Source organism: Pituophis catenifer, unplaced genomic scaffold (assembly GCF_029215685.1).
Source record: "Pituophis catenifer annectens isolate HBS135680 unplaced genomic scaffold, rPitCat1.0.hap2 SCAF_1, whole genome shotgun sequence".
Lineage (NCBI taxonomy): Eukaryota > Metazoa > Chordata > Lepidosauria > Squamata > Colubridae > Pituophis > Pituophis catenifer.
In genome coordinates, this window is record NW_027256881.1 from 179544279 (window position 1) to 179570988 (window position 26710).

Consider the following 26710-nt stretch of genomic DNA (forward strand, 5'->3'; position numbering starts at 1 on the left):
AGGAGACAAATGAATTGTTTATTTTTTGCTCATTGAGACACAAAGAACAATACAGTACAGAATCAATAATATAAAAGGTAAATAAACCATGCTATTAATTGGAGAATGCAAGGGAGCATCTCCACACAAACATTTTTGCATTCTTAAAATATACAGGCATGTTAATTCATTTGAATTATTTCATCTTACCACTTACCTTTACCCCATGTCCAATATCATCAAGAATTGTATAATCAATAGGTTTCCTGATATAACGAACAGGTCGCTCCAAGTTGGCTGGTGCAATGATTTTGTGAGTTCTTGAAGTATTTTTGTTTGTAGTCAAGATGCCAATTTCCCTTCTAGCCACTTTTTCCTTGTGTATATCAACTGTCTGCAGGCATAATGAATATATACATTGTTAAAAATCATCATTAAAGATCATTAAATAAAACAGCTACAATTGATACATGCTTTATTTCTTTTGGTATAATAGAATTTAATTTCATACAAAAACTTCTGAGATATACAGAATAGTCCTTATACTGATGTTAAGTAATTAAAGAAAAAAACAAATTCTTTTAAAATACAAATGACACTGATAATTGAAAATAATGACATACATTTTCATAACAGTTACATTTTCCCTAACATTAAGTGAAAATATATTCCTTCTAGAAACATCATTCTATGTTCATGAATCATTCTATGTGATTAACAGTGTTACATCATGGATTCTTGCTGTACATTGATTACCGTCTATTATAGATACCTAGGTCTGCTGCTCTCTAAGATCTCTACAGAAACTTAACATTAGTTACAACTGTGCAAAACATACTACTGTCCCAATATGGACTTCCTGGAATGAAAGGATTTATGCCATGCTTGCTAATATTGTTTTTATCTAATGTGAGACAGTATCATAGAAAACAATTATATTTTCAGGTTCTTTGTAGATTTTTTTTAATGCTATAGGTTCCAAAAACTGAAGAAACTCATTGCCATAAATGAACATTTTGGGATAGTAATAGTAATATTCAGCATTTGTTGCAATAATCATACATTTCAAGTATGAATTTTACACCGTAAAACTAGCTAAAGAAGTTATTTTATTATTCAAAAAATGTCTATTTTATTTTCTTCAAAAAAAATTATATTTCCATAAAAACTAACAGACAGCAGATTGTATCTGCCTACATGAAACAGTGCAATATTCTCTGTATTACATTGAGCCTTAAATATAAAGTGAGTAAGTATGTTATCTTACTTGGGAAATGTGGTTGATTGATGATTCCATTCGCCTAAGCTGGGATGCCTGGATATCCAGCATTTGCAGAACATTATTTGCCAAAGTGTTGATCAGATAGGCTACACTAGCTAAGGACTGAGTTGTATATGCTTTGGTTTCTTCTAGAGCCCGTTGTTTATCTGGTGACTAAAGAAAAAATAATAATCAAAACTGTACATTTTTCATATACAATTTGTGCATCTTCCAACTTTTTAAGCCAATATACACATTATAGTCATTTCTCACAACTTCTTTCTTAGGTCAAATTGTTCTTTCATATTTTATTATATAAATTGCTGGCATCAAAGAAAAGATAAAAGAACTGGCTTAAAGGAAAATCTGCCATATAGAGATAGGAGTTTCCTACCTCTAATTGATTTTGAACTATTTATGAAAGTAACAAATGTAATCTTAATCACACTTGGTAATTCTGAGCAATCACCAATTCATTTAATATGCAAAAAAAATGATTTATTCAGATGCTATTTGTAACTTGGTTCTAGTATTGTTCGTAGTCAGGAAAAAAAAGCATTTCTGCTTTTTTAGTTTCCAAATTATTTCATAATTTGAAATGCATTACAGGCAGTCCTCGACTTATGACCACAACTGGGAGCAGAATTTCCATTGTTAAACCAGACAGGTGTTAAATGAGTTGCACATGATTTTACAATCTTTTTTACTATTTTTTGCAATCACATGGTCATTAAGTGAATTCAGTTCCTGATTGAGTTTGCTTGTCAGAAGATGACTGGCCGGGAAGGTCGCCAATGGTGATCACATGGTTCTGGGGCGCTGCAACCATTGTAAATACATGCCAGGTGTCAAATGCCAAAATTCTGCTCAGGTGACTCTGGTGATGCTGGTGATAAAGGCAAGGACTGATCTCTTCATAAGTCCCTTTTTTCATTGCCATTGTAACTTAAAACAGTTGCTAAATGAATGATTGTAAGTCAAGGATTTTCTGTACTGTACAACTAGTCCTTGACTTACAACCATTCATTTAGTGACTGTTCAAAGTTACAACAGCACTGAAAAAAGTGATTTATGACTGTTTTCATATGACCGTTGCAGCATCCCCATGGACACATGATCAAAATTCAGACCCTTGGCAACTGGCATGTATTTATGATGGTTGCAGTGTCCTGGATTCATGTGATCACCTTTTGCAACCTTCTGACAAACAAAGTCAATGGGGAAGCAGATTCACTTAACAACCATTTTACTAACTTAACAACTGCAGTGATTCACTTAACAACTGTGACAAAAAGGCTGTAAAATTTGTCAAAACTCACTTAATAACTGTCTTGCTTAACAACAGAAATGTTGGACTTAACTGTGGTCATAAGTTGAAGACTACCTTCAACTGACTTGTCTACCAGCAAGAAAACTGGAGTCAACCAGTACATAATTATACTTCTACTTTAACCAATCTCAAGTGTATTCTTACTACTGTAAGCTGATTACCTGAAGTCAGCTAACACTAACTTCAATTACATAATTCAAAGCTTTACATTTTGTTTTTTAAAGTAGTGCTCAGTACAACCTATCAGGGTGGGCTCATTTGAAATACTGAGAGCATGTTATGGCATTTTCACAAAATAACTACCAAAGTGAGTACTATACTGCACAATATACTAGAAGATGAGCTGGTAATGTTGCGATACATGACACCCTCCAGCAGCTTTAAAAAAAAAGACTAAGCTGACTTTAATTTTAGCAGAGAATTTTCATTTTTTAATAATGCTTTCAAGATAGGTATCTGCTTCTTATGTGTGCTACACTGGGTACATGATTTATGCACCATCCAACACATATAAGCCTCCCAGAGGTTGCCTTATTGGTGAGATATACGTAATTTTCAGAATATAAGATGCACTTTCCCCCCAAAAAAAGTCTGTGCGTCTTATAGAGCGAATGTTGCTGAAGCCCCGCCCACTCTTCGGCCTCTGCCTCCTAGCAATTTGCCTCCTTGCAATAAACAGCAAACTGGGGAGCTTCAGCACAGCCTGATTTAGCACGGGCAGCTGACTGGCGGTTGGATCTACCTCCCAGAATACCACCAATCAGCTGTTCCAAGTTGCGGGGATCGCCGCCGCCCATCGCCATCATTGCCATACATTGCCATCTCCGCGTGTCCCATTTTTGGCCCATTCCAGGTGGTGGGGATAGGCAGCGGGGAACAGGACGAAAACAGAATGCATGGAAGCCGAAAATGGGATGCAGGGAGGCGACGATAGGTGGTAGCGGCGGCGAACTCCTGATATAGATTTTCATGATATATGATTGTTTTTCTAAAATGCAAAATGCAATATTATTAGAAATAATACCCTAATTTGTAGGGTATGAAAAGTAATAATTACAAATTGGGAGTAATAATTACTCCCAATTTGGGAGATGGATGGATGGACAGACAAATAGAATTTGTACATGTTTAGGAAATTCTTAACATGAAGAAGTTTATAGAGAATATCACAAATGTATATATAAAATACCTTTAAGGAAATAAGAAATAATAAAAATAAGTAAAAAAAATAGCCCAATTTCTTGTGACATGAAGATTACACAACATTGAAAAACTCCATTTAGAATTTTAAATGTCAAAACTGGGAGGCAGAGAAGTAGAAGAACTAGGGTGCACAGCAATCAAATCACTTCTTTGTAATAAGGCAAAATCTGAAGTGCCTTAGTTTATCTATTGATCTTTCAAACGTGCTTTTCAGGACAGGGCAAAGAATAGAGATGGTAGCAGTTCACTTCCTAGAAGCCTCTCAAACCATCCCAAGAAAAGCAGACCATTTAAGGGTACTTTTCAATTTGAATAAAAAACCAAAATATTTCTGAGCATTTTGCTAACAAATATAAGTACAAATTTTCAATTCTGGAGGGAGCTTGAATGGAAAATTGAAGGACTATTAATATGTTGGAATTTTTCCTTCACTGACTACCAAGTAAGTAGCTTTCATTTTTATGAAATTTTCATAAATCATTTAACAGATGAAATCAATCATAATACCGGTAAGTGTAACAGAATTTTTCTAGGAGTTCTGTCCTACATTTTATATAACTGGTACAAACTGGTGCAAAACAAGCAATAATCTTCATCGTTAGATTTGCAAATGTATTATAGCAGGGAAGTGGAAATACTTTATATTATAACAATATGACTGAAATAACATTCAACAATGTCAAATCCCATTTTATTTCTTAAAAAAATATGTATGGGAATAAGAGACCGAATATAATTTCAATAAATTGTTTGTACTTTTAATAATTTCATATTTCTCCACAATGCAAAAAGAAACATTCCCTAAACTACAGTATAATAATAAAGTACTTCTGAAAAAATTAAAGACTGATCACTTTCAACAGTGTCAGTATTACACTTATCTCTAATGTATTCGTCACAATAAAAATAACCTCAACGTAAAATATTTTTAAAATAATATTCACCAAAGATGGCAAAATTCCCTTTTTTCTTAGAAAGGGCTAGTAAAAGCTAGTAAATAAACAGTACTAGCTCCTTTAAAACCTGTATTAGAATCTAGAAAATGGAAACAATGTTTACATATTTAAATATAGTTCATTATATTGTCTGACTTGGCAATGATGAAAATAAAGTCTTCCACAAATTGCTGGCCATATGCCAGACCCAAATTTATCTTTGAATCAGGAAGCCAGAAAAGGTAGATTTCCTACAAGAGGTTACGTTACAGAGGATAACTCTCAGAAAAGCCATAATGTGGGTTTGAGGTGAAAATTTTCAGGTTCTATTAGCAAAGGTTTCTTTTTTACCAATCAGTTGGTGCCATCACTGACTGAAGTGAGCATATGTCTGGCCAATTTTTTCATAGTATTGAGATTGTTATGGGAATTTTTTTATGTACCATACTTAGGAGTCTTTCAATGATTTAAACCAAAATTAATCATAATGAATTATTCTGATTCTTAGCAAAAAGAATCTTAACTGTAGTGTCTTGGAACTAAGAGGTCTATAAGAAACAACATTCTAATTTAAATTGATTGCCACTAGTCTCCACAGGAATGATGGTAAAGTAATTAAACTAATCTTCCAACAGATACATATTCTTAAATGTGGTTATCTATTAAAATGTTATTTTCTTCAGAACAATGGAATGTTAAAGTTAGCAAGAAACTGCATGAAAGAAAACAAATTAAACTATGAAAACCCATATTGTTCTAGGTACAATACAACATAAATGAAAACGTCTTATGGTTTGGTTCTCTTCTGTATTAAGCAATCATTCAGCAAATCTTTCCTAAAAGATTATTAAAATAGGTTCTTACTGGAATAGTAATGAATACTTGGAGACTTTCTGTTCAGTTCTCGAAAATACTACCTTCAACTTGATATATTCTAGATTTTTGTGTATCTTGGCTTTTAACAATTGACTAAAGCTTCTAGGGAAAATATATTCTTTAACCAAGACACTACAGTTAAGATTCTTTTTGCTAAGAATCGAACGTTGCTTACCTGAACTTCCTTCTCGGCGCGCTGATGGAGAATCCAAAGCGTGGGTAATGTTCACATTGAGCTTGTCAGAGACTGAGTGTATCACTTTAAATTTTCTGCCTCGGTTCCCCCCCTTCTGCTCGACTGCTGTCAGTTTAGTTCACGAAGAACAGGTAAGGAGACGACGGTAGTCCACAATCAAAGCGCCGGACCTGAAACCTTAAGGTAGGGAGGGTTGGATTCTCCATCAGCGCGCCGAGAAGGAACGTTCAGGTAAGCAACGTTCGTTCTCCAGCGCGCTGCTTGGAGAATCCAAAGCGTGGGATGTACCCAAGCAAGTTAATTAGGGGGGGTTATCAGACAGGTCCGGGGCAGGCAGTGGAGCAGCGACCGATTGGAGAACAACGGCGTCCAAAGGCAGCATCAGCAGCCGCAAAAGAATCAATTTTATAATGTCTGATGAACGGATTCAAGGTGGTCCAGGTGGCTGCTCTGCAAATTTCTGAAACCGAGGCTTGAGTTGCCCACGCAGCTGATGTGGAGGCACTCCTGGTGGAATGAGGAAAGACTTTGCCCGGAAGAGGCTTGCCTGACGCGGAGTAAGCTTTGCAGATACATGCTTTTAGCCATCGTCCAATCGTGGTAGACGAAACCTTTTGGCCAAGAGAAGCAGGAAGAAATGAAACAAAGAGAGCTTCAGAACGACGGAATGCCGACATCCTCTTGATGTACCGACGTAGAGCCCTCCGAACATCAAGGGTGTGCCATTGGTCCTCTAACGGGTGTCTGGGATCCGGACAAAAATCGGGAAGGATCAGCTCCTGTGTACGGTGAAAAATCGAGTTGACTTTCGGGATAAATGAGGGGTCCAATCTGAGGACGACTCGATTAGAATGGAAAATACACAAGTCCTTTCGAACTGACAGAGCGGCCAACTCAGATATCCGTCGGACCGATGTCACCGCAATCAGGAACACGACCTTGAGTGTCAGAAAACACAGACCAATAGACCCCAAGGGTTTGAAAGGAGGGGCCATGAAGGCCCGAAGGACCAGTGGGAGGTCCCAGGATGGATATCGATGGACACATGGAGGGCGGAGATTAGAGGCGCCCCTCAGAAAAGACTTAATTCGTTGATTGTGAGACAGAGGAACATCCGAATCGGTAGAGAGAACGGTGTTCAGGGCAGCCACATGCCTGCGGAGTGTGTTTGCCACGAGGCCCTTGTTAAAACCGGCATGTAGAAACTCCAACACGTCGGAGACCGAAGCAGAAGTGGGATCAGAGTGTCTGGCAGCGCACCAGGACGCGAAAGAGCGCCAAGTGGCATTGTAAATTCTGGTGGTAGAAGGTCTCCTGGAGGTCTGGATAATGGAAACAACTTCTCCGGACAAGTTGTCTTTGGTTAGAAGGATCCTCTCAAGTGCCAGACGGTCAACTGCAACCATTGAGGCTCTGGATGCAGTATGACCCCCTGGCTGAGAGAGATCCTGTGGTCCGGGATTTGCCACGGAGGGGCCACCGAAAGGTCCATCAGGTCGGCGAACCAGGACCTGCGCGGCCAATGGGGAGCGACAAGCAGGATGTCCGCTCGTTCCAGCAGGATCTTCCGGATCACCCTCGGCAAGACCGGGAGGGGAGGAAAGGCATATAGGAGGCCCCGTGGCCAGGGGCAGAGAAGGGCGTCGGTGCCTTCTGCTGTGGGGCAGTGGAACCGGGAGAAAAATCTTGGAAGTTGTGCGTTGGCCGGATGGGCAAACAGGTCGATTATGGGGCGACCGAACCTGGCGGACAGTTCTTGAAAGAGGGACAGATGGAGTCGCCACTCTGCCTGATCGATCTGCTGATGGCTGAGCCAATCCGCTTGGCAGTTGTCAGTTCCGGCTATGTGGTCCGCCGTCAACAACCGAGTGTGTAGTTCTGCCCAAGTCAGGAGCATCGTTGCTTCCGCCATCAGGGGAGCCGAGCATGTTCCTCCCTCGCGATTTACGTCACGTTGTCCGTGAGGACGCGGACGTGTTGGTCTTTCAAGAGATGCTGGAAGTGAGACAGCGCGAGCCTGATCACACGAAGCTCCAGCCAGTTGATGTCGTTGGCTGCTTCTGCAGAAGACCAGCGACCCTGTGTGACCTGGTTTTGAAAGTGGGTACCCCAGCCCAGCAAGCTCGCGTCTGTGGTCACTGTCGCCCGCGGAGGGTTTTGGAACAAACACCCGGAGAGCATTGATGGCGAGATCCACCAACGTAGGGAATCGCGAACTGCTCGAGGTAGCCGGACTCGGGATTTGGAGTTGCTTCGGTGTGTCTTCTGAAATGGTAGCAGGTACCATTGCAGAGGCCTGGAATGGAATCTGGCCCAAGGTACAATGAAGAGGCAGGATGTCATTTTGCCGAGAAGGGTCGAAAGAAGCAGCAACGGCACCCAGGGAAGTGACAAAATCTGGAGGACCAAGGAGCGAAGGCTGAGGCGACGATCCTCCGACAGGAAAACCATGCTCAGTTGAGAGTCCAGAATCCCCCCAGGTGGAGAATCCTGGTGGTGGGATGAAGATGACTTTTTTTGATGTTCAGGGTGAAGCCGTGTGAACGAAGGGAAGATGTCACCAATTCGAGATCCCTCATGGCAAGGTCGGGCGACGACGACAGGATGAGGATGTCGTCGAGGTAACAATAAAGCCGAATGGGGATCAGACATAGAGGCGGCTACCGCTGCCAACAACTTCGTAAATACCCGCGGAGCCGACGACAGGCCAAATGGCATCGCCCGGTATTGGTAATGCAGACCGTCGAAGGTAAACCTGAGGAACCGACGATGTGCTGCACGAATGGGAATATGCAGGTAGGCCTCTTTCAAGTCGATGGAAGTCATCAGGTCTCCCGGATGAATACAGTCCATTATCGACCGCAGCGTCTGCATTTTGAATTGATGGTATTTTATGAATTTGTTGAGCGCCTTTAAATCCAGAATTCCCCTCCATCCTCCGGAATTTTTGGCCACCAGGAGAAAGACGGAATAGAAGCCGGTCCCTTGATGACTCGGGGGGACCGCCTCTATAGCCCGAATGTCGAGGAGATGTTGGATCTCCGTCACCATCAAGTCCCGTTTTATTGGATTCGCTGGGACAGGGCAGGTGATGAATCTGGGAGGAGGGAGGGAACTGAATTCTAAGGTGAGGCCGAGGCAGATGGTTTGGAGGACCCAAGCGTCCGTCGTAGTCTGCTCCCATTGAGACCGGAAAAGATGTAGATGACCGCCAATGGGAGCCAAAGAGAGGGAGTCATTTCCCCCTCCTGTAGTGGTGGGAGGTGGAGCCCTGGTAAGGCCTCTTGAAGGAGGACTGGCGATGGCCCCTGTCACGAAAGTTGGCATGGTCGGGGGGGTCTATAGAGGCCCTGGGAAGGCGGACGGTATCGGTAGGACCCGCTGGGTCCGGAATCTGCCCGAAAGGGCGGCCGTTGAGGGTATGAAGAATAACGGCGATCCCCGCGTCTGAAGGAGGTCGGCATCACCTTCTGCTTCTCCTTATCCTCAACGGGTATGGGATCAAGCGACTCGCCAAAAAGGCTCGCCCCTTTGAAGGGGACTGAAGCCAGCTGCCATTTTGACTTGTTGTCAGCTCTCCATTGTCGAAGCCACAGGAGGCGGCAGGAAGCGACGGTGGCTGCGAGGGATCGTGAGGCGAATTTGGCTGCGTCCAGTGATGCGTCCGCCGAATATTCTGCTGCCGCAACCAGTTTATTAATATCCTGGTGTAAGCGCTTGTCGTCCTGGGGTAGGCGATCCTGCAACTGGCGGAGCCAGATGAGGGACGCGCGATTGAAAAAGGACGAGGACGTAGCAGCCCTGATAGCCCAGGCGGCTATCGCCCGTTTGTCCTCAGCACGTAAGCCGTCCGCAGCGTCGCCGGTCAGAACTGACGACGCCGTAAGTTGGGCCACGGGCGCATCCACGGAAGGCAGTTGTAGCATCTCCTGCAGATTAGGCGCCGAGCAGTATAACCTCTTGTCCAGGCCGTTCGGAGCTGGCGAAGAGGCCGGTAGGCTCCATGGGCGTTGGATGACTTCCGTAAACAGCTGAGGACAAGGAATAGTATCCTGAGCCGCAGTCTGCAGATTAAAGAGCCCATCAGAGGGGGAGGCAGACAAGGACGCTGATGGTTGACCAGAGGAATCCGCCAAATTAGTAGAGACCTTGGCCTTGTGAAGGAGAGACTTAAACAAGGCCGGTCGGAAGAGTCTGGTCAGAGGGGGTCTATCCGGCGGAAGGCCCTCATCTTCCAAAAATTCAGAGTCAATATGTTCCTCTTCCTCCCAGGTGGAGTCCTCGCTGTGGAATGAGTCCTGGTAGCATTCATAGTCATAGTAACGCCTGGAAGACGTAGAATTCAAAGACTGGGGCTGGTTCTGAGATGACTGAGAGGCCTGGGTAACAGCGGGAGCCCAGGCGCCCGAGGCCATTAGATTAGATATAGTAGCCGCCACGATGGATTGGACATCCAAAGGGGGGTCAGGCTGAGAAGCATTTGCTTGTCGCAAACCAGCAGCAGTAGGCGTAAATGTAGCCGATGGGGCAGGCCGGCTAGCCGATTGACACGAGCCGGACTCCGGCTCAGGGTGGGAAGATGCGAAAACACTCCCGGACTTGGCGGGAGGCGGAAGATTCATTATCGATGCAGAGGAAGGACCCGATCCCGACGAAGGCGGAGCAGCAGAGGCCAATGCTTTTTGTTGTGCGACATGGAATTGTCGTTCGAGAGCGCGATGTCGGCGTTGTTCATCTTTAGATGAATGGGAACCCCCGGAAACGGGTTGCATCGAGGATGGCGGGGGAGCGGAAACCGCCCGTGCAGAACGTGACTGTGACTTGGTTTTCTTTTTTGCAGGGGGAGGATCCATGACAGATTGATCGTCTGAGAGGTCAGGGTCAGAAGAAAGGTCCAGGGTCGCCATCGAAGGAGGCAGGAAGTCAGGTGAGGTTTTTTTTCTGTTTTTTTTTGTGGTCACTAAACGAAGCGGAGGTCAGAAGGGAGAACAACAGGAATCAAGTATGTAAGTATAGATACAATGTTTTTTTTTGGTCGTTAAGCGAAACGGTGGTCACAAAGTGAAGCAACCGGAAGCAATGCAAGTCGTAGGAGACGTGAGAAGTTGTAAGGTGGAGCAGCACGACACAGCAATGAGTAGATGACAGAAAACGAATTAACACTCCTGGAGAAGTACAATTACAGCAGAGGGTAACAGTCTGTGCGCATGTGTTATATGGCTGAAATGAGTAGGCAACTAATGGCGTAGGAGGGAATGACGCCAGGCAGGCCGAGAACAGCACTGAGAAGTCCGAGGTGCTCGCCGGCAGGGGAAGGTTCTGCGCATGCGCTGGATGCCGAAACGAGCGGAGCAAGGCTGGGCCAACTTAGAAAATAAAATAACGCTACAAATAAGCAAAGAGCAGCCCGGCAGTCAATTCCAGAAGGCAGAAGAGCACGGTCTCAGTGAAGATCCCTCCGAAACGAAGAGGCGAGTGCAACCGCCGGCGGGAGAGGTAGAAAGTAAAATGGCGGCGGGCGGAAAAACCAACGCTCCAAGGCAAGTCTGAGGCGAAGGCAGGGCAAGCGGCAGGCAAATCGATCGGGGCGATGCCACGGCGGGTCGATCAGCCCCGAGATAAAATCCACGGCACAATCCGGGGGTCGCTCAAGCGATTTCCCCACGGAAGCCAGCAACACCAGATAGCCAATAGCCGCGAGAAACACTAGCCAGGCACAAGGCTTCAGGCTAAGCGTTCTCCAATCGAGTCCAAAGTTTGAAAAACGCGCCCCAGGCTTAGCGAGGATTAAAGTCAGACAAGGAAGCCTTGCTTCTGGCGGAAATTCAAGCAAACGTCAAATGAAGGTAAATTGAGAAGAAGAATGAATTGTCCCAGGCAGGCTGAAGCCTGAGGGGGAACTCACCCCCTCTTAGGGAATTGGAAATCCGAAGTCAAGTCAATACGAGCAATCCAGAATGTGAAAATAACAATACTAACAACAAAGGTAAAAGAAAAGAGTCCCAAAGCGTGGGTAGAAAAAATTGAGAACGATGAGGATTGTCAGAGCAAGCCAAAATTCAGTCTCTTCCACTCGACTGAGTGAACTAAACTGACAGCAGTTAAGCAGAAGGGGCGGAACCGAGGCAGAAAATTTAAAGTGATACACTCAGTCTCTGACAAACTCAACGTGAACATTACCCACACTTTGGATTCTCCAAGCAGCGCGCTGGAGAACAGAATAATTCATTATGATTAATTTTGGTTTAAATCATTGAAAGACTCCTAAGTATGGGACATAAAAAAATTCCCATAACAATCTCAATACTATGAAAAAATTGGCCAGACATATTGTCACTTCAGTACTAACAACTTGAACTTATACTAGAAATATTTTAGAAGCCAATGAAGTTTTTATAAAATTACTATTCCAGTAAAATGGACATTGTCTTACCTGAACGTCCCTTTTCTGGGCGCTGCGTACACTATCCATGCATGGGTTAATCCTTCAGTCTTTGGCAAACAACTGAGTGAAAAGAACAAAGGTTTTTCCCCTTTCCGGTTCCCAAGCCGCGCCCCTGATCCCATGATCCCCCAGTCTGAATGAAGGCGCAGCAGACAAGGAACCAAATCATGAAGTACTTTTTAAACTCAACTTTATTAACACCAACTTAACATAACAGGAAAGAACTAGTCTTAGTTATAGGCTGGGAAGCAGAGCTGTGGAGTCGGGAGATAAATGTTCCGACTCCGACTCTGACTCCGACTCCTCAGTTTTTTGTACTTCCGACTCCGACTCCGACTCCGACTCCCCGACTCCGACTCCTCTGTATTAATATGCGAATGTATTTTATACATTCCTTGAAGGAAAGAAAGGCAACATACATGTCATTACCACAGGACTACTGGCTGGGAAGCCAACAGTCTACTGTATTGAACAGTTTAAGCAAAAGACAAACACAATGAAAACAACAAAGTTTTATTAATTTTTTTTTATTAATTTAATTAATCAAGTTGCTGGATAGTAGCAGCAGGCATAAACATCAGGAACAGGAACTTTACCAGTTCAAAAATACAAACCACATTATTTGGTTGTTTTAGAACAAAAACAAAGCTTATCTATATGAACCAAAAACAAAATCTGTAAAACCTAGAAATGGTTTATATTAATCTTGAAATGTAGTTATAGGCTTAGCAAATGCAAATCAATTCAATGTAGAGTTCTAAGGAAGAGAATTGCCTCTGCCAGATCCTCTTTCATAGAGGCTCTTAAATCAGACTTTATTATTTTTAGGGCTGAAAATAATCTTTCGACACTGACTTGGGTGGGTGGCATTGCAGTAACTATTCTGGCCACATCACTAACGATCTCTGGATAAACAAGGATGGCTTCTTCAACAGTAAGTTTTGATGAGCGATCATACTTTTCAACTTCTTTTAGTGCTTTATAAAACTCCTGTTGGAATTTTTTTATTTGGACATTTACTGGTTCTGTAACGCTTATGCGACGTCGCTTTCCTTTAGCAACTTCCATTTTGTCTAAGAAGGAATCAAAGTCTAATTCTTCGTTTGAAGAAGATGATTCTGAGTTACCACTATTGCTTAAAAGAACTCCATCCTCCTGTGGAGGTATTTCAGGTCGTAATCCCTTCATGCGAACTGCTACATCATAGAGGGCCTTTTTCCCAGTAGCAATCTGTTTACTGTTCAATAAAAGTCGGCTCATTGGGTCGACATAAATAGCCGCTAACAAGATTTCATTTTCCAGCAAAAGACTCTCTCTTTTCATCATTGAAGATGCAATGCCCTCAGCTATTAACCCTCCATTTTTGTTCAGGCGATATAACAGGCTCTTCCATTCCAAGAGGAATTTACCCGGGGTTAGATCATCACATTGCAACCTCTTGGTGACAGTGAAGGGGTGAGAAAGAAGGTTCTCCAGCTCTTTTGTTTGTGTCCACTGGCTTGCAGTTAATGCAAGATTTTCATTGTCCATTTCTTCTATGAAGTCTTTAAGTTCAAGCAAACGCTTCACCATTAAATAAGTGCTTCCCCAGCAAGTTGTTTGATCCAAAATGGCTCCTTTTCCTGCACGTCTTTTCAAAATTGCATCTGTTTTTGGGGCCCTGGCTGCAAGTTACTTGCCGTAATTTGCCAATTAATGTAGCTGCATGGCGATCTTTTAATCCATCTCTTATGGCAAGTTGCAGTGTATGAACAGCACATCGCATATGATGAATAGTAGCAAGCTTCAATGCTTCTTCAACAAAGTTGTCTAAAAAAATGTCAGCATTCTCTTCAGTTTCTAAACTTTCTCTAATACTTGCAGAGCTGTCTTCCTCTAAGTCTAATATCTGTTTGATACCTTCTTCATCTGCCTTCATCTTCTCAATTGTGCTCAACATGTTAGAAGCGTTATCTGTCACAACACATAAAATCTGTTCCTTTTTAATTTCAAAATCTTCTAGAACACCCTCCACTAACTTCTGAAGGTAATCACTGGTGTGATGTGCCTGAGAGTCCTTTACTCCGAGGGTCCGTGTTATTGTTTTGTTATTTTCATCCACAAATCTAACATTAATAGCGAAATAATTGACTCTGTGACGTGTGCATGCATCCATTTTAAGGAAGACAAAACGTCCTTTCATAACTTTCTGTAGTTCTTCCTTTTTACATTTGGCCTCCTCAATTATAAGTTTCCTTATACTTTCTCTTTCCAGAGAAACACCAAGTTTTTTTGCCATTTCTCCATTTAGGCCTAAAAAGGCTGTCTGTGAAAAGAAGGATAGTGGTACACTATTCTTTACTACCATTTCAATAATGTGGTGTTTGAATTTTTCTGGTGTCATCCTTATGGTAACTTTGTCAGATATAAAGAATTTTCTTATTTGTGATTGTTCTCCAGTAGATTTCTGAACGTTTTTTGTCACAGAAGTAGATGCAATGTTTTCATTGCTATCTTTCTCATTCACGGCTTCTAACACTTTGGGATGAAAACGCTGTAAGTGTCTTTTCAAATTTGATGCTCTTGTAGGTGCATTTTTATCAGGCCCACTGAAACTGCTAATTTTTGCATCACATTGTTTTTCACCATCATCATCTTTTCTAATACATTGGCACACGTAATGTTTTCCATCACTTGATAATGCAAAGTGCTCATAAACAGTAGACTTTGTTGTGTTTGTTGTTAGCAGTCTTTTTGCCATTGTTTAGGATGCCTCTTTCCCTAAAATATAAAATATGTTATACTAACTGGCATATAATTAGATTTTTAATATCAACATACACAGTCTTGTAAGTTGTACGTACATGGCTTTATACAAACAAATAAGCTATATATCCCAGCACTAAACCTAGACATGATTTGTCCTATACAATATAAACACTTACAGTTGAATCCAAGAAGCTGTTCCACCAAGTTCTTCTAAGCCAGTGGTTCTCAACCTTCCTAATGCCGCGACCCTTTAATACAGTTCCTCATGTTGTGGTGACCCCCAACCAGGGGTGGGTTCTAAATTTTTTTACTACCGGTTCTGTGGGCGTGGCTTATTTTGTGGGCATGGCTTGGAGGTTATGTGACTGGGTGGGTGTGGCTAGCTGGTCATGTGACCGGGTGGCCATGGCTATGTGTATAGAGGGCTGAAAAAAGTCATTTCTGACAGGTCCTCGCACTTTTGACTGGTCCTCACACTTATGACCATCCTCACATTTATGCCCGTGCAGCATTTTTAACAACCATGTCACTCATTTCACAACTGCTTCTCTTCACCATGGTGACAAGATAGGGCAAAAACGTAAAATGTGAGGACAGTCGTAAGTTCGAGGACTGGTCAAAAGGGAGAGGACCAGTCAGAAATAACTTTTTCAGCCCTCTGAGTAGTCCATATACATAAAAGGATACAGCAATAGAGAGGGATGAAGGAAGGGAAGGGAAATTAGAGTAGGAGTGAGGGTAAGAGAGGGAGGAAGAGAGGAGGAGAAGGAGAAAGGAAGAGGAAGTAGGGAGGAGAAGAAGAGGGTGAGGAAGAGAAAGTAAGAAGGAAAGAAAAGAGAGAGGTGGTAGGTTTGAGGAGAAAGATTGCTGTACAATAAAAAAGATGAAAGGGAAGAAAGCCAACCCCAAACAAATATAAAGATATTAAGATAAAGAATGAATTGTTAAACTTTAAAGAATAAAAGAGAACAAATATGAATAAATAACAATAATTAGAAACACACATACAAACATACAATGTATTTTCTTTGAACAGAGTATTTGGCCGGTTCATAAATTTAAACAGTGTTTAGTCATTTCAATTAAATTTACAATTTCTATATTTCCTTTTTGCCATATTTATTCCTCATCTATTTTTGTAAAAAACCAATATTACCCTTCATCCTCATCTCTAATCTTAATCAAATTCAATTTTTCCCTTCTATTCTATATTATACCCCTTCCCATTGTCATCTATTTTTATATCCATCCTCACATTGGTTAATTATGTAATATTACAGTTGTTTAATATGAATTCAACATTTTAATATAAATCAATTAGTTATATAACTACCTTTTTTGTATATTAATCAATATGAACATGAATATTCCAATTATTTCCATGCAATCCAATTTCTTACAAATCAATTAATTATATTTACCAATAATAATAAACCAAATAATTTCCCCCATATATTCCTCCAAACCACAACTTAACCATTTCTGCTTTCAACACAATATACAATTAATAGTATCTCAATTATTACAATTCCCTAGTTAAATAGAGCTTTTTTTCTTTTGTGTTTTAAAATCTCCTTTTTTCCCTAAATTTCCCGTTGTTTGCACCTACCTTTTTTGGTGAGGAAAAAGAAAAGAAATCTGCCTGCCTAATTTTCTAACATGCAAAACCAACAGCCTGCTTTACTTTCTCTTTCGTTTTTCAGTATAGCTAGGGGGGGAAAAATCTGCAGTCTTTCCAAGCAAGCAAAAGAGCACTGAGCAAAACAGCTCAGAGCAAATCAGCTGGGGGTCGGGAGCCGATCTAATCAAGGGCTAATTAGCCTATGCTGAAGCTCCGTGGGCCAATAAAATTACAAAAAAACCACCGAACCATTTGTTAAATTGCTGGGTCGCCCGCCCCTCGCCCACCACTATTTATTGGCAATAAATGGTTTACAGCTTCAGTCTTGAACTATTGACCCTCCATTCCCTTCACTTATGCAAGTGTCTCTAGTCCTGCAAAAAACATATTTACTTAATCCCTTATCAGTGAGAGGCTAGGTTACCCATGGGCGCTGCGTTCCCTGTAACAGCAGAACACAACACTATGGAAAGTATAAGTATTGCCACTCCTAATTGTGCGTTGCGTGCCTTATAGTGAAGCACATGAAAAGCATGCTTCTTCACGGTCACTTAACGTGTTCATTTTGCGGTTACGTGAGGCACTGCATGCATTGGTCTTTATTCTTACAGTAGAGAAGTCATTAATTATAACTTTTTGTGAATTGGGACATTTAAACTTGCTTTTTTTAAAATTCCAATCTAAATTTAGTAGGAGTCGGAGTCGGTGCATTGTTTGCCGACTCCGACTCCGACTCCAGGTACCCAAAATTTCCTCCGACTCCGACTCCTCGACTCCGACTCCGACTCCGACTCCACAGCACTGCTGGGAAGGCAGCCATGAAGGGAGGGTTATGGATAATGTATGCAGCGCCCAGAAAAGGGACATTCAGGTAAGACAACGTCCATTTTCCTGTGCGCTGCTCCCACTATCCATGCATGGGATATACCCAAGTTCAAACCCCCTGGGCGGGAAGCTGACTGCCCCCACAGTTCTCATCCGTCAGCAGTTTCTGGAGAACTCTGCGGCCAAACGACACCTCCGCTGAGTTGTACGCGTCGATCTTGTAGTGGCGGATGAAGGGTGTGAGGGACAACCAAGTCACTGCTCTGCAGATGTCAATGACGGAGGCTTGAGTGGCCCATGCCGCCGTGGTGGCCGCGCTGCGGGTAGAATGAGGTAGTATCTTGCCAGGAGCTGGTCTGGCATTCAGGTCATATGCCATGGCGATGCAGGCCTTAATCCATCTGCTGACCGTGGCTGCTGATATCTTCTGTCCCATAGACGTCGGGTTGAAGGAGACCAGGAGTCCTTCTGTGCGGTGAAAGGGTGCAGTCCGACAGATGTAAATGCGGATTGCGCGACGAACGTCCAGTGTGTGCCACCTCTTCTCTCTGGGGTCTCGAGGTGAAGGGCAGAAGTCCGGTAAGATGAGTTCCTGGGCCCGGTGAAACCACGAGTTGACCTTCGGAATGAAGGCCGGATCTAGGTGTAGCGTCACCGTGGAATCACGGAAGATACACAAATCTTTGCGGACCGAGAGGGCTGCTATTTCTGAGACCCTCCTGGCCGAGGTGATAGCCAGCAAAAAGGTAACTTTAAATGACAGGAGCTTGAGAGGAACCGTGTCTAAAGGTTCGAATGGTGGTCTGGACAGAGCCCGCAATACGAGTGGCAAGTCCCAAGATGGGTAGCGGTGAACCATGGGTGGTCGCAGGTTAGTGGCCCCATGCAGAAACCCCTTAATGAGTGGGTGGTGCGAGAGCGATTGATACGGGGTGCATGAGATGACCATCGACAGTGCCGCTGTCTGTCTTCGTAAGGTTGCGGGAGCCAGGCCCTTGTCTAGGCCGGCCTGTAGGAATCGCAGGATATCTCGAATATCTGCCGAAGTTGGATCGATATGCTGGCGGGCGCTCCAGCGACAAAATGTCTGCCATGATGCCTCGTAGATGCGTGCCGTAGACAGGCGCCTAGCCGCCTGGATGGTGACAACGACGCTGTCCGGTATGTTGTCCTTCTTTAAGATGACCCGTTCAAATGCCAGACAGCTAATTGAAGCCACTGGGGGTCTGGGTGTGTGACCGCCCCCTGGCACAGAACGAGCTGCTGTGGGGGGATCACCCACGGCTGGACGATAGACAGCGCCACTAGGTCGGCATACCATAGTCTCCGGGGCCAGTTCGGGGCTACCAGGAGCAGATCGGCCTCCTCTGCCAGTAATTTCCGGATAAGGCGTGGGAGTAGAGGAACTGGTGGGAATGCGTACAGCAGACCCTCGGGCCACCTGCAGCGCAGAGCATCATGGTCCTCCGCTTGTGGTGTCGGGTAGCGTGACACAAACCCGGGGAGCTGAGCGTTGGCCGGGGTTGCGAAGAGATCCACCACCGGACTTCCGAAACGTAAGGCGAGCTGTCGAAACAGATGAGGGTGGAGCTGCCATTCCGCCTGATCTATTGTTTCTCGACTGAGCCAGTCCGCTCTGACATTGGTTGCCCCTGATATATGGTCTGCCCTGATCGAGAGCAGGTGCCTCTCCGCCCAGCTGAACAGCTCCACGGTCTCTCGCATCAGGGTACGGGATCTTGTGCCCCCCACTCTGTTGACATGCGCCTTGGCAGAGATGTTGTCGGTCAGGATCAAGATGTGATGACCCTGCACCTTTGTTTGGAAGTCGCGCAGTGCCAGTCTCATCGCCCGGAGCTCCAGGAGATTGATGCTGCATTGTCGTTCTCGTCTTGACCACTGTCCTTGTGTTACTAGGTTGTGGAGGTGGGCTCCCCACCCTCGAAGGCTTGCGTCGGTGGTGAGTATCAATCGGTCCGGCTGTAGGAAACTGGACCCCTTGAGCAGAGAGGGAGATATCCACCACCTGAGAGACCAGCGGACCTGGAGAGTGAGGCGTACTTCCCGCTTGGAGTTTGCCCTTCCCGCTCGTTGGAAGGGGAGCAGGAACCACTGGAGGGGCCTCGAGTGTCTGCATGCCCACGGTACGATGCCGAAGCAGGACACCATCTTCCCGAGGAGGCATGAGAGGTGGATTAGGGCAACCCTCCTCCTTGCCAGGATCTGCTGTGTCAGGATTTGGATGCTCTGGACTCTGTCCAGTGAAAGGAATACCTGACCGCTGGTTGAATCTATTAGCACCCCCAGGTGAAGCAGATGGTTGTCGGCTGGAGTTGACTCTTTTCGAAGTTTATGGTGAAGCCGTGATCCTGGAATGCCTCCAGTACTGTCTTCATGTCTCTGGCAGCCTGGCCGGGCATGGACGATAGAACCAGAATGTCGTCTAGATAACAGAGCACCCGGATCGGGATGGCTCGGAGCCTGGCTGCCACCACCACCACTAGTTTGGTAAAAGTGCGGGGGGGCCGACGAAAGTCCAAATGGCATCGCGCGATATTGGTAGTGGTGGTCCGCATACTCGAACCTGAGAAACTGACAGTGATCTGGATGGATGGGTATGTGCAGGTAAGCCTCCCGGAGGTCGACCAACTGAAGAGGTCGCCCTGTCTCACCCCCGCTAAGATGGACTTGAGGGAGTGCATCTTGAACCTGCAGTATTGGACGGACAGATTCAGATGCTTTAGATTCAGTATGCCCCTCCAGCCCCCGGAGTCCTTGGGTACCAAAAAGAGGGTTGAGTAGAAGCCTGAGCCCTGCTGGCTGTGCGGGACTGGTTCTATGGCCTTGATTGCCAGGAGGTGGGCAATTTCCTGCGACATTAGCCCCTGAAGCTCTGAGGATCGCGGCGTTGGACAGCGGACAAACCGGTGTGGAGGCTGACAGGAAAACTCAATGCATAATCCTGAAGAGGTCGTACGCCTTACCCAGGAGTCCGAAGTTGAACTGGCCCAGTGTTGGTGGAAGAAGATGAGCCTTCCCCCTATGGGGCCTGGTGGCCTGGAGTCATTTCCCCCTTCTGGCGGGCTTAGGACCAGCACCACGGAAGTTGCGCTTAGGCTGTTGGTTTCGTCCTCAGTCTCGGAAATCTATCGCCTCCCTGGTAGTGGGGGCAATGCGAGGAGGACCCCCTGGGTCCAGCGCTGGCACGAAAGGGCTGTTGAGGCAGGTAAGGTGTGTATCTGCGTTCCTGGCGCCGGTACGTTGATGGGAGGATCTTCCTCTTGTCCTTCCCCTCTACCAGCATGGGCTCTAGCGCAGTGCCGAACAGTTCTGGTGCCTTGTATGGGGCGGCCGCCAACTTCCACTTGGCTTTGAAGTCGGCTTTCCAGGGCCGGAGCCAGAAGAGTCTCCTGGCTGTAAGGGTTGAAGCCAGGGCCCTTGAGGCAAATTTGGCTGAGTTCAGAGAAGCATCGGCTGTGTACACTGTAGCGGCTATTATCTTATTTAGGTCTTGATGCAGTCTGATGTCCTCAGGGGGAAGCCTGTCCTGCAGATGCCGGAGCCAAATGAGCGACGCTCTGTTGAAGAAGGAAGTTGCCGTCGCTGATCTGATTGCCCAGCCCGCTGCCTGATGAGCCTTGCGGAAGGCCCACTCCATCCTCTTCTCCTCTGCCTTGAGAGTGTCCAGAGGGTCAGTGGAGATCAACGAGCTAGAAGCTAACGCTGCCACCGGCTGGTCTACTGAAGGGAGTGCCAGAAGGTCCTCTAACTCTGGGGCCGAGCAGTAGAGTTTCTTATCCAGGTTGCTGGGTGTTGCTAGCGAGGCTGGCTGGCCCCAGGGATTCTGGATCACATCCGCAAACAGCTGAGGGCAAGGAATGCAGTCCTTTTGCGGCTTTGAAGAGCGCGTCGTGAGGGCCCACCGTTGAAGGGGTGGCTGTTGTGACATCCCCTGGCACTCCCAGGTTGGTTGTGAGCCTAGCCTTGTGGAGCAGGGACTTGAATAGGGCCGGGCAAAAAAGGCCTGTGAACCCCGGTGTGTCCAGTGCTAGGCCTTCATCCTCTGATAACTCCATCTCCTCAGGCCCCTCCTCCGCTTGGTCTGATTCCTCAGACGAGGAGCCTTGGCCCTGTTCCAGAAGAGGATGGGGCTGGAGCTGGTGTTGCTGTGCCTGACCCAGTGTGGCCTGTCCAGGTGCCTGAGACGCCTGCTGCAAGGATGCAGTGAAGAAGGACGACAGGGCCGCTGAGAACATGGCCTGAAAATCCATTGGGGTTGCCATTCCTGGCCCCCCCTGAGGCTGAGGGTTTGCCCTTGATGGCGTGGAACTTGCTTCCCAGGACCAATGCTGAGCTGGTGAAAGGGTCGTTGAAGTCTCTGGTCCGGCCCCTGAGCCTGCCTCGAAGCGGGGTGTACTTCGACCCACCCTGGCCAAGTCTGGCCACACTTGTGATTCCCGGCTCTGCCTCTCTTGGAGGGGCCTGTGCGGGCTCCAATGGCACAGGCTCTCTGGATGGGGTCACTGAAGCTGCCTTGTGAGCCCTCTCCCACTGCCGCTCCAGTGCATTGTGCCTCCTTAAGGCGACCCTATCCTGGAAAGGTAGGGACCCTTCTGAAGCAGCCCTGATGACAGAGCTCTCATGCCTTTTCTTTGATTTCTTTTTCCCCCCTTTTGACTCTTTGCGCGGGGGAGTGAGCTCCAGCTCCATATCTGAGGACGGAGAGGAGCAAGACATGGCTGCAGCCGCTGGATTCTTCGGGCAGACCCCCTGCCCTGTAGCTCCACGAGTCGAGGGGTAATCTCTCCAAGGAGAGCCTCGAGCTGCCCCGGATTCTCTCCTCAGATGGTGGGGAGGAGGAGGATTGATTGCCCCCAGCAGGCATGGGGCGGGCTCTGTAGCCGTTCCTGCTGGTCGATGGGGGCGCAGGCTTGTGAGTCTGGACAAGATGGCGGCCCAAAGGTCCCCCAATATGGCGCTGGCACGTGGTGAGGCGATCTGCTGTGCCCGACTCAGGCGACGGACTCACAATGGCGGCCCGAGGCTCCGACCAAATGCCGCGCGACTGCCTTGGTGAGAGCTCTTTCTGTGGTGCAGGGAGGGCTGCTGAGCTCTCCGGGACTCCGCTGCGCCTCGCGCCCTCGCCCCGATGCCGATCAGGCGGAATCGCTCTTAGAGGCGGATGGGGGGGGCAATCGTGCAGCGTGGGCAGCCGGAGTTTCCGAATCCGCCACCCAGCTGATGAAGGGCAAAGCCGCTCGGCTCCCGGTGTTGTTTCTTGCGAGCCGAGCAGTTTAAAATAGGCGGGCTGGTACTCTGTGCCCGCTGGCCAGCTGGAGAGGTGCGGATCGTTGGCGGCAGGACCGCAAGCGGGAGAAATAGCGGTTTAAAAATCAGGAGCTAGCCGAGCGAGCTGCATGGGTGGCTATGCTCTGCTCCCCCCCCTTCCAGCTGGAGGTCGCTGAAATAGCGATTCACGCCGTGAGAAAAAAACCGCGAAAAGCAGGCTATTCAAAATCAACAAAACAAAACCTAATCGCCTAAGGAAAGAGGAAAGTAAAGCAACTAGGAGAAATAAGAAAGAAAGGGAAGGAAACCCCACAGAAACACTATACCTTTAGGAAAACTGTAGAGCTCCAAAAATCACTAGTGTTTGCCAGCAACTGAGTGAAGACTGGGGGATCATGGGATCAGGGGGCGTGGCTTGGGAACCGGAAAGGGGAAAAACCTTTGTTCTTTTCACTCAGTTGTTTGCCAAAGACTGAAGGATTAACCCATGCATGGATAGTGGAAGCAGCGCACAGGAAAATGATTCTGACAATAATCTAACCACAAAGCTTTTTGCATTATTATCAACATATACATGCAGAACATAATGCAATCCCATGCAGGGTAGACTGTTTACCCAATTCATGGGGTTGAAATACAATCTTCCCTGAACTATTATCTTTATAAGATGACTATCATCAGTTTAGTTACACCACTTAACTCCAAATCTCTTGATGACTTCATCAAGTGTCTTGATACAGATACTCAGAGTCATTTGCAGGAGTGCAGGAAAGAAGTATTAATATTAGTAAGATAAAATACAAAAAATGCAAATGTTAAGATAACACTCAGAGCAGAATACCTAAGGTGGACAGATGTAATTAAAAAACATTTCCAGAATCAAGCTACACAAGGGGTGGAGCCACACCATCCTCCAAATCTCAAAGCCAATCCAGTAAGATAACAGAATCCAAAGCCAAGCAAAGTACAGGTAGTCCTCGACTTATAACAGTTTGTACACCATTCAAAGTTACAATGGCACTGAAAAATGTGACTTATGGTTGTTTTTCATACGTACTACCGTTGCAGCATCCCCACGTTCATATGATCAAAATTCAGATGCTTGACAACTGACTCATATTTATGACGTTGTAGTGTCCCAGAGTCATTTGATACACTTTTGCAACCTTCTGACAAGCAAAGTCAATGGGAAATCCAGGTTCACTTAACAACCATGTTACTAACTTAACAACTGCAATAATTCACCTAACAAATGGGGGGGGAGAGGAAAACAGTAGTACAATCAGACCAAACTGGACTTCTGGCTAAGATGACAAGATCTCATCTTTTTCTTCCTCCCTCTAATGAATTGTTCAAAATCATACTGAAACCACTTGTTACCAAACAAAAACATTTGGATTGGGCTTTCTGTCTCGCTACTCCTACTCTCACCTCAAGGAAGATCTTGTGCCCGTGGGTCTATTATCATCTTATTAATATCTTTATTATTACCATCGTTATTAACATCTACACTTTAGACACTTTGGACCTTTATTATGCTCCACTCATACCCTCGCTGGTTGGAGAGACTGTGCACCATTTGAGAGAGCTGAGGGATTTTCCACATCCCAACGGAGAGGATAGAACACTGCTCCCGTCAACTTTGTAACGGGACCGGCCATCGTGAGAGGATGGTTGGCCATTAACCTCTGTTGGAGAAAAAGAACATTGGACCCTCTCCCTGTCGTGAGAGGACAGTGGAGTCCAGCCCTATAAATGGATATTTTGTGACCTTTATGCTCAGTTATCCCTTGGACTATGATAGATTCCCGGACTGGCTTTTCTTTTCCCATCTTTGGCTCGGTTGATGCTCCAAAAAACCGACCTTCTTGCGCTGCGAGACTCCCCCCTCTCACAGGCCTGGCCCTCCACGTTATCGAGGGCCTATCTTGATGACGGGCTTTGGGACCCCGAGAGATGGCATGCAGCAAAGAGGGGGCTGAGGGGTTTTTTAGCTAAATTTTTAAGGAAAATTTTAAGGGGACCCGGGAGGACAGGTGGGAGTTGTAAAAGTGGACCTGGGGGGGTCCAGATAGCGACTGTGCGGGATGAGGGGTTGGTTAGCTGCAGCAGAGGGGTCGTGACAGGAAATTTAACTGGGGGGCAGGGGGACGATAGAAAGGGCTGTGTAATTGAAATCATGAGTGGGAGGGGCAGGTACGACGGGCGCAGGGGGTCATATCAAGTGTCGGGGGTGCGCACGCGCTGTCTCCGAGCGATTGCGCACTCCGGCCCCCAATGCGTGACTCGTGTCCTGGGTTGTGTAGAGCCTCAGGCCCAGGGTCCGCGGCTGATGTTATGTAATGCCAGGTCGGTGGTTAATAAGGCCCCCCTCATCTGTGATCTTATTTCGGAGGGGGGTGCAGACCTGGCAGGTATTACGGAGACCTGGTTGGGCCAAGAGGGGGGGGGTCCCCCTCGTAGAGATGTGCCCGCCAGGTTTCCGTGCATTTCATCAGCCAAGGGCCCAGGGGAGGGGTGGGGGAGTGGCGGTGATCATTAGGGAGAGTCTTTGTCCGAGGGAGACCACTGTTCCTCAGATAGCCGGATGTGAGTCCCTTTGTGTGAAGTGGGGCCGTGCGGTGCAGATGGGTTTGCTGACTACATACCTGGCTCCCTGCCACGTGGCAGCGACCCTGCCCGAGCTACTCGACGTCATTGCCGGGGTGGCGGTTGATACCCCCAGACTTATTGTCATGGGGGATTTCAACCTCCCATCTGCAGGTGAGGCGTCAGAGGTGGCTCGGGAGTTCATGGCTTCCATGACGGCCTTGGACCTGACCCAGTTAGTTCAAGGCCCCACTCACATAGGGGGACACACTCTGGACCTGATTTTTATCTCTGGTCAGTGGTTGAATGATCTTGGTAGAGGGGACCTAGATATTAAACCCTTGTCATGGACAGATCACTCACTCCTTCAACTAGATTTTCCTACCGCTTGCCCCCACCGCAGGGAGACGGAACCGACCAGATGGTCCCGTCCCAGGCGCCTGATGGATCCCGAAAGGTTCCTGACGGAGCTTGGGCCGTTTCCTGAGACTCTAACACATGACTCGACTGAAGAGCTGGTGGCCGCCTGGGAAAGGGCGGCCGCCGGAGCTTTGGATCGCGTCATGCCTTTGCGGCCTCTGACCCAATGCCGATCTCAATTAGCTCCTTGGTTCTCTGAGGAGCTGAGAGAGATGAAGCGTCGGAAAAGACGCCTAGAGAGCATTTGGAGGACTAGTCAATCCGATTCCGACCGGACACAGGTGAGGTCCTATATCAAGACCTACCTAGTGGCAATAAAAGCGGCAAAATCTAACCATTTTTCCGCTCTTATCGCATCTGCAGAGAACCGCCCAGCCGCCCTGTTTAGGGTGACCCACTCCCTTCTTCGGGGGGGAGTGCGGGAAGATCCCTTGCAGGGTCGTGCTGAGGATTTTGTGCAATTCCTGCACGATAAAGTCGCTCGGATTCGGGATGGCTTGGACTCCGATTGGATGAGTCCACGGGAGGAGACCGGGGCAGGTCTTGAGAATGTTATCTGGGAGGAGTTTGATCCTGTGACTCCCGAGGATGTGGACAGGGTTCTGGGTAAGATTAGTGCCGCCACGTGTTTATTGGACCCGTGTCCCTCCTGGTTGGTACTGGCCTCCCGGGAGGTTACACGAGGCTGGCTCCAGGGGATTATAGGTGCTTCTTTGGGTGAGGGTGCCTTTCCTGCTGCCTTGAAAGAGGCGGTAGTGAGGCCCCTCCTCAAGAAGCCTTCCCTGGACCCGGCTGAATTAGCCAACTATCGTCCAGTCTCCAACCTTCGTTTTGTGGCGAAGGTTGTTGAGAGCGTGGTGGCACGACAACTTCCCCGGCACCTGGATGAAGCTATCTATCTAGACCCGTACCAGTCGGGCTTCAGGCAGGGGTACAGCACAGAAACAGCATTGGTCGCGTTGGTGGATGATCTCTGGAGGGCTCGGGACAGGG

At 46.5% G+C, this 26710-nt stretch overlaps 1 protein-coding gene across 10 annotated transcripts in view; it reads right to left on the reverse strand.

The window, feature by feature from the left end:
- The window catches only part of ABI2 (abl interactor 2), a 78607-nt gene that overhangs the window by 25216 nt on the left and 26681 nt on the right, over positions 1–26710 (reverse strand). For all 10 annotated transcript variants that reach the window (XM_070933233.1, XM_070933231.1, XM_070933228.1 and 7 more), the window contains exons 2-3: positions 1247–1414; positions 197–373 (exon numbers count right to left, since the gene is read on the reverse strand). In XM_070933233.1, the coding sequence (XP_070789334.1) occupies positions 197–373; positions 1247–1414 (345 nt within the window). The remainder of the gene's footprint in view (positions 1–196; positions 374–1246; positions 1415–26710) is intronic.